This window comes from Choloepus didactylus, chromosome 24, assembly GCF_015220235.1.
Source record: "Choloepus didactylus isolate mChoDid1 chromosome 24, mChoDid1.pri, whole genome shotgun sequence".
Classification (NCBI taxonomy): domain Eukaryota; kingdom Metazoa; phylum Chordata; class Mammalia; order Pilosa; family Megalonychidae; genus Choloepus; species Choloepus didactylus.
In genome coordinates, this window is record NC_051330.1 from 8,684,659 (window position 1) to 8,697,434 (window position 12,776).

A 12,776-nucleotide genomic window follows, 5' to 3' on the forward strand; every position below is an offset into this window, starting at 1 on the left:
TAGGGCTTTCCTCATATTTGAGGAATGGATGAGAAAAAAACACTAAGCATTAAGGTTTGGAAGGGTAAAAGCCAGACTGCCAACAGTGGTGACTTGAGAGCGGTGGGGAGACGACTCCTTTTTCTTTACACTCTTCCTAATGTTTCCGCCCCTTATAAATAGCGTATGTTACTTTTTAAGTAAAACCAAATCTAGAAAAATAATTTCAAGAGAAAAAAGTTCTATAAAAAAGCAAAAATCATCCAAATTTTAAATCTCAAATTCCAATCTTACGTATCATTCCATAAGACTTTTTACTTGGTCTTCAAATTACCAAAGAGTACAGAAAGAAAAAGGGCTGGAAGTGAGAGATACTTTCTTGCTAACACTTATTTACAATGATTCTAAGGTAAGGAAAAAATTCAACTTCAGAAATTATCCAAAATTGAGAATGTCATCTATTGTCAAATTTATTTTTGGTATTATTAATGTAGGTGATACCCTCATAACCTTAAAAGGTAATAAATAATTATGGTATCCCCTATTTAGGTGAAAAAAGTGGTCAACACCTGAAAGTTCCACACACTCCAAAAATTTTAGTCCGATTTCAAATATACAAAGAAAGCTGTATCTTTGAAGTCAAGAAAAAGAAATATAACTATGTTTTTAAAAGATTTGTGGATAGAACTTAAGAGATATCCAAAAAGGGTTTGTGGCTATATGTAATCTTTTATTTGTTGCATTAAAATAGAATTTATATTTTTTACAGGTTACTCAACATTTCCAATGCACCCATAAATATTCTATAAATTTCTTCACTTCTATCAGTCCAACCTAGATTACCATTTGATGTAACCATATAGGACATTTAAAAAAATTCCAAATGATAAAACAAAGAGAAATCACCAATTAATTATATAAAGAGCTTTCTTTAAGAGGCCCTAATTATTCCCAAATTATGAAAATGTACTGCTTTAGACTGCAGAAATATTATAGCAAGATTGACAATTCATATCAAATTTAACTGTATCATTAATTAAATTATTATAATCTATATATGAGAATTACATGAAATATTCCCCAAAAGCAGGCAGCTTACTATATCATTAATGTGACACCCAGATTTGCAAGATAATTTTAATTATGAAATGCCATGCTTATCTTTGGAGAAATAAGCACATGTAAAATTAACATATTCATTACCTTCCAACAAAAATATACGCTAAGAACTTGTAAGAACATTTCCCAGACACACAAAAGTTTTTGGGAAAGAGGGAGATAAGTAGCAAAACAATGACATGATTAAAAAATATCTTTCTGGACAAGTGATTGTTTGGGAAGCTATGTATTTACAAGGTACAGCAGCAGGTTTCAAGACACATTTCTAACAAACCCTATCAAGATACACTAACCTCCACTGACATGCACTTCATACAGCGAATATTTGGGAGATGACAACATTCGCATGTCAGGTCGGAATTTCTCTGCAAGGGTTTCTATCACATCTTGAGTTGTGGCAGTACTAGAGACCCGAATACATTTTGTTGCAAAGTTTCCAGCAGCTTTATCTTGAAAATAAAATCTCATCACTCCATGGAACTCCAAATCCTACAAGAAAATAAAAATGATAAATTTTTAGGATAACACTGAAGAGATTCACTTTTTGTAATGAAAAGGCTATTCAATTTTTTTTTAGGCTTCAAATTTAATTATGTGACTTTGGACCAGTTATTAACAACTTCTCTTAGCCTTACTTGCCATATGTGTAAAATAAAGGCTGTAGAGGAGCTGATTTTAAGATGAGTTAATATTTATTGAACCTTTTCAGCATGTGCTAAGACACAGTTTGACATGCATTATTATATCTTTAGAACAACCCAGTTAAGTAGATGCATTACTAAATCTTAAAGATTTCATCACTGAAACTCAAAAGTTTAAGTACCTTGCTCAAATACATGGCAGACGTAGAATTAAAAATCAGAACCACTGAACTTCAAAGCCCACACTCCATAGCTGTATATAGATGTGTGCAAGGTATAGTTGCATACTCATTGCAGATAACACTATTAAAGATTCAGTTGCTAAACTGTAGTCATCCTTGATTCCTCTCTTTCTCTCAATTCTTCAAGTCTAATCCATCAAAAGGCATTAATCCAGCCACAATCTTGTGAAGACAAAGTCAGATACCGTCCCTCCTTTGCTTTAAACTTTGCAATGGCTTTCTACTCTCTCAAAAGTGAAATCCTCAAAACCCTTCACAATTAAGCTTTTCTCCATTTTTTTCCCAATCTACCAGTCTACTATTCTTCACTGACAATTATGAACTAAAAAGTACTTATCTAAAGAAACATAGGGCCTCCTCCCGAATGCCTCTTTGTTGCTCAGATGTGGCCCTCTCTCTCTGGCTAAGCCAACTTGAAAGGTGAAATCACTGCCCTCCCCCCTACGTGGGATCAGACACCCAGGGGAGTGAATCTCCCTGGCAACGTGGAATATGACTCCCGGGGAGGAATGTAGACCCGGCATCGTGGGACGGAGAACATCTTCTTGACCAAAAGGGGGTTGTGAAAGGAAATGAAATAAGCTTCAGTGGCAGAGAGATTCCAAAACGAGCCAAGAGGTCACTCTGGTGGGCACTCTTACGCACACTTTCGACAACCCTTTTTAGGTTCCAAAGAATTGGGGTAGCTGGTGGTAGATACCTGAAACTATCAAACTACAACCCAGAACCCATGAATCTCGAAGACAGTTGTATAAAAATGTAGCTTATGAGGGGTGACAATGGGATTGGGAAAGCCATAAGGACCACACTCCACTTTGTCTAGTTTATGGATGGATGAGTAGAAAAATAAGGGAAGGAAACAAACAGACAAAGGTACCCAGTGTTCTTTTTTACTTCAATTGCTCTTTTTCACTCTAATTATTATTCTTGTTATTTTTGTGTGTGTGCTAATGAAGGTGTCAGGGATTGATTTAGGTGATGAATGTACAACTATGTAATGGTACTGTAAACAATCGAAAGTACGATTTGTTTTGTATGACTGCGTGGTATGTGAATATATCTCAATAAAATGAAGATAAAAAAAAAAGAAACATAGGGAAAAAGGGATATCAGAATGGGATTAAAAACTATATAAACAATACGATAATCAAACCAAAACACAGAAACAATAAGGCACATTTCTAGACCCTGAACTTTTACTATGCATCACCAGTGAATGTGCCCTTCTCTCTTCTTATTGCCCCAATAAAAAACATGGGATAAGCAAGCATATATGTTAGAAAAAATACCATTTAACCACAGCCCCTGGTATGAAAAAGGGCCGTAGATAAGTAGGTGAGTGCTAAGAAAGCTTCATGAGTCAGAAAAATGGCAGCTGTGTTAGGAGGCATCCTGCTATGGTCCCCGAAACTATACAAACTGCCTCTTTTCCAGCATGGGCCAAGTAGCAAACAAAGCTAAGCAGATATCCTTCAAAACCGTCTCCATCCTTCAAAACTGTCTCCATCCTTCAAAACCTTCTCCATCTCTATGTTACTGCTGCAACTCCAAAACCTTTACAAATGACTGTGTATGTGAAAAATGCTCCTAAAGTATAAATCCATACACAAGTATTAATTAATATTAATAATCACTAATACACACTATGTACTAACTTTGTGCCGGGCACTGTGCTAAACATTTTTTATGCATTTTTTTTTTATTGAACAGTTCCAACAATCTCTTCTCATATCTTCAAGTGTATTATTTTCTCAGCACTTTACCCCATTCCTCTAATATCTTAGTATCCCCACTGGCCCCATCTATCTGTAATCATTCAAGTATCTTCCATTTCGGGTTCCACTATCCCTACACCACCTCCTCCATATACTCCTTGAAAGCAGATATGTACTGTTCTTTGTATCATACAGGCTCTTTGGAAAACAAAAATTACTATAAAAACTTAGTTGTATAAATTTATTATGGGAATCATATTTTTATTCCCAGGATTTTAAAACTTTCACCACTATCACTCTAAAACTGTCTTTATATTTCTGTTTATATCCAACAGTCTCAAATATCAATAGGCAAAACTTCCCTGGCTACTTTGAAGGCTCAACCTGTATAAAAAAAAACAGTTTAAACTGAAAGTTTTTAACCTCCATAGTATTAAATCATTTTGCTAAGAGGGTAGTTTTACATCATCTATGACAAGAACAAAACAGGCCAGATGTGCCTATGGACTCCAAAAGACATCGAGTCTCCAGTTTCTCTGAGAATTGGCAACAAATAATTCCATACTGCCACATAGTAAAGAGTCACAAGAGAAAAAGAAGCATCACCTGTGACTGGGCACAAGGAACAATAAAAGCTTAATTTCTCCTTAGATTTGAAGAGATGGAGCAAGAATACAAAGAAAAGAATCAAAATAAATTGATGAAGGCAAGAATCCAAAGGAGGAGATAACCTACTTAATCATCCTTATTTAAATCCTTTAATATAGTTACTGCCTTTTATAGTAAAAAGGAAACTGTAAAAACAAAAGCTACATTTTTTTTATGGTTCTGCTACTGACCTTATAGAAACTGTAAAGAGATAAACAGGGAGGATAAAAAGACTAAATCCAAGGGGAGTAAGGAGATACAGTGTCTCCAGCAAGTAATAGCATTCCTGTTTACAGAAAGGGATGCTGTGGGGTGTGTGGACGTGGGTATGGGTGTGGGTGGGGGTGGGGGTGTACACTGTTTTCTAAAGGAGAATTTTCCAGGTTCTATTGCACATTTAAAAGTAGCCTGTCAGAACTACTTCTGCTTTGATTTCATTTGCACTAAATAATGCCCACACTATTACTTTAGTTTGCCTGGTATCTTGATATCACACAGAATGCCTTGAGTATATCTGTTACTAGAATATTAATAAATTAATAGATTAACATTCTGTTCAATTATTCAGCCATTCATAAGTTTGGCTGGTATAAAATAAGTCCCACAGAATATCATCAAACCTTAGAAAACTGGTAAAAATCAAGTTCCTTAACCTAAAACACAGACTTGTCATGACCAAATAAACAAAAATAATAACCAACATACACTAAAGCATACTACGTGCCACGTACTAAGAGTTTTACATTTAATTACCCAAACTATGAGAGTTCAGTACTATTATCATCCCCACTTTACAGGGGGAGAAAAAGAAGCCCCAAAATCACAGTTAGCCAAGTGGTCGGGCTGAGATTCAACTCAGCATTAGGTGACCCCAGAACCCCAACACTTAAACCACCAACCTCTGCTGCCTCTCCTACAAGCACTTCATTGCTTAAAGGATATCTGATACTACTTTTTTTCTTTGACCTTAAAACAAGTACAAGAGGAGTTCCAGCAGGACTAAATGGATGGATGGATGGACGGATGGATGGATGGAAGAAATGTGAGCCTCAAAGAAATTGTGACTTGCCCAGGATCAAATACCTGGGCAAAACTGGTATTTAAATATTAAAATTCTTACTGCTCAAATTGAGTACTTCCACTGGAATCCAGAGGCCAGGTCACATTCCACAACTGTCCAAGCAAACTCATATACTGTTAGTCTACAGTCCCGTATACCACAAAGTACAATGGAAAAACTGAGTTTTACAGCTGACAGAAATGGGTTTACATTTCAACTTTGTCACTTAATAGCTGTATCTCCTTCAGTAGGTTATTTAACATGTATGTGATCTCTTGTTTCCTAAATTATAAGATGAAAACAGGAAGTTATTCTGAGGATTAAACGATACAGACATAAAGCAACTAGCACGGTATTGGCACAGCAATCAGAAGTTTTCTTCCTTTCCACTCCCCCCACTAGAATATAAGCTTTTCTGGGAGGAGGAAACCTCTTTTATTCATTATTTTAGGTCCCACCTCAATGTCCAATATAATGCTCTGCACTTAAAAACAAATTTGAGTCAAAACTTCCAATAACAAAATCTGATTCTTTCAACTGTGGTAGTCAGTTCTCAATTGATAAAAAATAGGGAAAACAGAACATTACATTTATAATAATCAGCCAATAAATCTCAATGACAGGGTTAACAGTCTAATAATTTCGCAAATTATCCAAGAACAAAGAATGTTTAAAGAAAGTATTATAGCTCCTCAAATACCTAAATGAAGTGCCTACTTAACAGCAGCATATTTTCAGAAAGAAATTTCTAGTTGCAGCAGGCAGGACAGTAACTGCTATAATCATTTCATCAGTACTGTCAGTGCACTATGCTAGTCCAATAATTTAATTCAAAAGGAAGAAAAAGACAATATAAGAATCAATTCTTTCTTTTCTTTAAAGGTTAATTTTCCTGATAGGAAAAGTTCCTTATTTTCTTCAAAGTTATATATTTCCCTTTACGTAACTTTTCCCTCAGAAATATTATAACCAATGATTATTACAATAAATGGAAAAACTAAACAGGGTCAATTTAACAACTTAGAAACAAAACTCTTTCAATGATTATCAGAAAGAATACAGTGGTCAAGAAGAGAAGATGAAGAAGAAGGCTACATTGCCAACACAAGGAACAAAGAATTAAATATCTATTTAATACCTCATTAATTAATACAACTAATAACCAATCGGCATTCTTATCCAAACTAGTAGAAACTCACCAGGGCAACCCCAAACCACTTTTTGCTTAAGCTCATCAGAACCATTCATTCTAAAACTTAAACAGGTCAACCATGCTCAATTCACTTTTCTTCTCACCTCATTCAGCATTTATTTGAAATTCATTTCCCAGCCTGTAGCAAAACAATACTAACTTTTTTCAGATAATTACCATTTCAATTCTCCATGGAAGAAACAGCAGCTGACAGAACTGACCACTTTTATCTACAAACACAGTTTATTTCTAATGCTTGTACCCCCAAAATATGTGCCAAGTGTGAAAAAGGAAAAGAAAAATAAAACTGCTGTGCCTTCAACAAACACACATATGCGTACACACAAATTAGTAGTGCACAAAACAATCCACTGGACTATAGCCATGTGACCCAATTCTGTTAAAAACAATGTTAACATTTAAGTGTTAAAAGTTTCAGGTAAAGAATGAAGAAATATCTGAGTATGGAGTTTTTAGAATCTTACTTGAATGAAAACTTTTTTAAAAGCTAGTACTTCAAGAATACTCTTTAAAATTATCTGCATTTCATTCTCTAAAATTTTATAAGACAAATAACACTTCTGAAAGCTTAAAAAAATTAAGATAAAATATCTTCACCAGACTAACACTCTTTCCACTGTATTCATTTCCAAGGGAACTTTTTCCTAACCTAACCCTTTCTTCACAGTCTCAGTCCCATGGGATTAGGAATACCTGAGCTCCTATGAACTGGTTTTCTCTCCGATAATATTTATTACATTGCGTTATTACTGTCTGACTCCCCAAACTGCGTAAGAGTTTTCTGTAAAAATTAAATAAATGAATTTGCTTGATAATGAACTATCTTTTCAGAAATCTACTATATAGGTTAAGGATTTTAGCTCTCCAGTTTGGCCCGAACTCAAATCTCAGTTTAGCTTAACTTCTCTGAGTCTTGGTTTTCCTATTAAAAAATAAGAATAATAGCATATTCTTCCACAGGGCAGTGCTACCCTGTGGGTGAGAATGTAAGCTGGCATACAATCATTTCAGAGCAACTCAGCAAATGTACAGATGCTCTGACCCAGTAAACCACAACTAGGAAGAATTTACCCTATACATGCACATGTGCAAAAGACATAATATACAAGGATGCTCACAGCAGTACCAAATATTAAAAAAATAGCCTAAATGTCTATCCATTTCTCTCCCATCAGGGAGATGATTTTAAAAGAATGGTAATAAAGAGACATCATACCCAGGAATTAAAAAGAATGAGGCAGATCTAAATGTGCTGATACAGAAATACTGGGTAGATAAAGTAAAAAAAAAACAAACCAACAAACAGAAAGGATGCACTATGATTTTCAAAGAGTTGAAACATCTTTGTGTGTATGTTGTTTATAGATAAAGCTTAAAAGTAGTCACCAGGGAAGGAAGAAAAGCAGTCTTAATTTTGACTTTATACCCCTTCTCTTCTATACAGTTTCAAAAACTTTTATACCTATATTATCTTAATAATAAAAATTACTTTAAAATAAATTATTTACACTCAGGATGTACACAAGATTATGTGACTGACTGACTGAGACCAGGATTGTCATAGATGAGTCATAAGGATCAGATTAGCTGAGAATACAGAAATGGAATACAAGTTACTGCCCAAGCAGTGGGGGGTTCTGAAAGCAGAGGCAGCACATGGAGGTGGGCTTCCCAGCAGCCGCAGCAGCAGCTAGCCCAGACTTGAGAAAACTGGCTTAGAAGTGACAGCCACCTGGCCACTCCAATGACCACTCCTCCCACCTTACAGAACTCAGGCCGGGAGACTGGTAACTGGCCACATCTGTGAACGGTTTTTGAAGCCATCACCTCTGTATTCCCCCCCATGACACCCCTTAATATTACGATTACATGAAAAGGGGCAAGGAGGTATTTCAGTAATGTGAGGCATTAAGAAGGAAGTTATTAAGACTAAAACAAACAAACAAAAAAGCCTCTCAATTTCATTGCAATTTAAACTTGGTGGAGGACCAGGGATGACAGGGTCAGGAACCCAAGATACATACTGCTTTTCTATAAAACCAAGAACCTATTGTCATGCACTTAATTAGAAGGAAGAAGTAAGTACTCCAGACATGACTAGTTCAAAAAATTAGTAATTGTGTGATCATAAGCAAGACACTGAACACTGTTCTGGCCTCAGCTGCTTAATCAGTAACATAGTGCCATGACACTCTTACCTGCCTTAAGGAAGGAAACATTTACTGTAATTGGATGATTTCTTGAGGTACCTTTCAGCTCTAATATTTGAATTTTCACTTGCTCAGATATTTAGTTGAGCTCCCTTCATGGATAACTTTCTACTTATTTCCAATGTATCTCTAGCTACTTCTCTTCACCTGGCTAACCAAGCAATTATCAGCAAATGAAATAAAAAGCAACTATTGTTACAAATGCAGCACCATCTCCACAGAGCTCCCAACAAAGGAAACAGGTTAACCTTTAGTCAATCTAAATGAAGAGAGAACATCTAAATGAAGACAGAGTAAGAGGTTAGAACTGGGTCTCTAGAAGCTGCATTCAAGCACTGTTCTCCCCAGCTCAATACTACAGCTGCTACGGAAAAAGATTTTTGTTACACAAAAATAACACCAGAATCCACGGGGTATGAAAGCCTCTCAGCCACACCAGGAATTCTTGATTGTTTAAAGGTGGCTGTCTTCAGGAAGTCCCTTCAGTTTCCAGGTTTTCCATTTCCATCTCTAAAAACCGGCACTTGGTATTTGAAATTTTAGCAAAGCCATTTCCTTTTCACTACATAAAATGAATTAAGGTGAACTAATAATTTAAAATGCATGGGTTAAGGGTATAATTTTAGGATGACTACATCTTCCTTAACCCACCTACTAGCTGTCTTTTAAATTGGATAAAAAGGAAACTGAACTTTATACACTAACTTTATACATAAAGATAGGAAAAGACCTTAGGGAAGGAACACATTCCACTGCAATTTTATTCAATATTCAATCCCTCAAAATCCACTCTCAGTACATAACTCACACACAAACATATACAACAACAAATCTTCAAAAAGCTAAGCAATACACTTTCAATAAATCAATAAACAAATAAACATAAGCAAGTTTATCTACTGCTTATATTAACTAAACTCAGTCAGTTAAAAGCTGCTCTGGAAACTTATATGTGACTATGCATTTTTATATTTAAATATTAGCTTCATAATTAGCTGACAAATGTAAGTTTCAATGGCAGTCAACTGACAATATTTCACTTAAAGCACTTTCATTTTAATTTTAACAAAACAAAAACAAAAATGTTCAATAGTAAATCATCTGAAGGGTTTTCCATTAAAATTTAATTTAGGTGACATAAGTATTTGGTAGTGATTTAAAGTTCAGAATTCTGAATTTTAAGATTTTTAACTCATCTTTTTCTGCAATCCCAGACCATTCTTGTATAATGAGTATTTGCAAACAAAAATGTATAAACTAGTAACAACTAGCAAACAAAATTCAGAAACAGGAATTATGCTTAGTTCCACCTCTCATTTTTTTGTGGATACACGTGCAAATACTGTAATTTTAAATTCCACAGTACAACAGTCACTTCCTCCATTCATGTAATAGATTTGCCTAACCTAAGTTTGAGAGTTGACACAATCCCAATCAATTCTTGTCACAAATCAAATTTAAATATATTGCTATTTTTCTATAAATTCACCTAATAAAAAATTCACCTGAATTACAGATTACCCACTTTTAGAGCAATCTTGAGAGCCAGTGGTTTAACAGTCATAAAAATAAATGTTCTTGAAAGGAACAATTAGAAAGACCTGGAAAATTAAATGTATGTAGAAGGACAAAGTAAAATACAACATTATTTGAGTCCCTGATGTGAAATCCTTGAAGCCAAATCCTAAGTTTTAAATTGTATGAAGGTAATACAGCACACACATAGTATAATAGGAAACACCCCCCAAAGTATCTGGAATAGCACCCATATGCAAACACAATATTTGTGCAGTAAACTATGAATAAAGACTATAAATAGCATTATGTCAATTCAAGACAGGGATTGTCACCAAATGAATTTTTGCACCAAACTTGGGGAAAAAAAAAAATCAGTTTTCAGAGCTTTTTGGATTTTTTCATCGTGAATAAGATTGTGGATCTGTAAAATTAACATTTAAACAACTTTTGGGAAAGAATGAAAATGTTTAAAGCAATAAATGATATCAAGTTTAAATATTCCAAATCAGCCCTCCTAGAAAAACTCTAATCCCATTTAAGCAAGTAACAGATTTCATACTGTTTGTAAAATAATGAGTAAAGTAAAATAAGTTACATAAGTACAAACTCAACAGAGAAATTAAGACCTTCAATATAATTACATAGCAAAATCTGCAATCATCACTCTCTTAGTACTGAAAAAAAAAAAAAAACAGAGCCACTTTAAAGCAAACCTAATAAGCTAAATACATTTTACCTTCATAACCAAATGAATCCAATAAACTGTTTTTGTATGAAAATAAAAGCACAATCTCTAACACATGACAATACACACATGTGTGGTGGGAACCAACTACTGTACCTCTAACATCTGAAAATGAGAAAAGGTCATCTTTCAGGTGAAAAGCAAAAGTTTTCTGGACTACAAAACTAATGAAATACAGAAAGAAAGAGAGAACAGCAGATCTTCCTTTTCATGAACTCTAACAAAAATCCATACAGTATCCAAATACCTAAGCATTATAAATAAAATAATTCTCTGCCAGAAAAGACAGCCTGCTGTGAAAACCAAAAAGTCAACATATTTTTGTAAAATACCTCAGTTATAACTGCAGACATTATCTACCTAACAATCATCTGTTCAAAGCACCTCAACATTCTTGAGCCATAACCGTGTTTACCTTCAAAAAAGCATTAAATCAGTGCTTTGCTACTAGACTCTACTGGAATTAGAAATCTACCCAAACCTATAGCCAGCCTTATGGGGGACCAAAAAATAAAGGTTTTCCCCACAAAACTCTCACAAATTTGAAATCTTGACATTTGAATAATTACCACATGCACTGGGGATCTGAAACACAATCAATTAAAGAATAATACATTAAACCCACATGGGAAAGAGCAATTATCACATTTGTGACTGAAGATTATGTTTATACTTCAATTGTAAATAACAGTCATTCTCTAAATACTGTATTTGTATAAATGTACAGATATATATACAAACAACTCTAAACACCATCTAACTAATCCAAGGATCATAACCGACTTTTACCATTGACATTTTGCAAGTCTGGTGAAGCCTATGAATCTCTCAGAATAAAAATTTTAAATGCATAAAATCAAACACAAAAGGTTACATAGGGAATAAGTATATTAATATAAAATTATTAAAATGTTTTTAAAAACCTGACCTATAATATAAGTACTTCCCTATTAACATTAAATAACAGCTACAGAGTTGGCTCACACAATTCTAATTTTGAAGTAGATATGAGTATAAACTCATAATTGAAGAAAATGTTAAATTTCAGTTAATAGAAATTTATTTATTTAAAATAGAGAGGAAATTCCTTTTTCCCATTCATGTTCACAAACCAAGAACTCCTGAAAGAACTGCACTGATGGGGAACTCACTATGCAACCAAGTAATAGATTTTTTCATAGTACAGCTTGGGTGGTGTGCCGGTTTGGATGTATTATGTCCTCCAAATGCCATGTTCTTTGATGCCATTTTGTGTGGGCTGACGTATTAGTGTCAATTACGTTGGAACCTTTGGATTAGGTTGTTTCCATGGAGATGTGACCCACACAACTGTAGGTGATAACTCTGATTAGGTAACTTCCACGGAGGTGTGGCCTGTCTATTCAGCATGGGCCCTGATTAGTTCATTGGAGCCCTATAAATCTCAGACAGAAGGAGCTCATAGCTAGCTGCAGCTGCGCACAGGAACTGAGAGAGGAGCTGAAATGCAACCTAGGAGCAAGCAGGTGGCTAGGAAGTATTACACTGAGAAAAGTAACTTCCTGCAGTATGTTTAGCAACATCACCCACTTCTACATATTAGATGCCAGTAGCATGTCCCCCAAGGTGTGACAACCAAAAATATGTCCAAACATTTGCATATGCCCTCTGAGGGACAAAATCATCCTCGGTTGAGAACCATAGATT

At 34.8% G+C, this 12,776-nt stretch overlaps 1 protein-coding gene across 14 annotated transcripts in view; it reads right to left on the reverse strand.

Moving 5' to 3' along the window:
• Positions 1-12,776, reverse strand: part of AFDN (afadin, adherens junction formation factor) — a 167,702-nt gene that overhangs the window by 119,985 nt on the left and 34,941 nt on the right. For all 14 annotated transcript variants that reach the window (XR_005214095.1, XM_037817580.1, XM_037817579.1 and 11 more), the window contains exon 2: positions 1,392-1,587. Coding sequence is in view for 13 of the 14 variants with exons in the window: in XM_037817580.1 (XP_037673508.1) it covers positions 1,392-1,587 (196 nt within the window). In the remaining variant the exon portion in view is untranslated. The remainder of the gene's footprint in view (positions 1-1,391; positions 1,588-12,776) is intronic.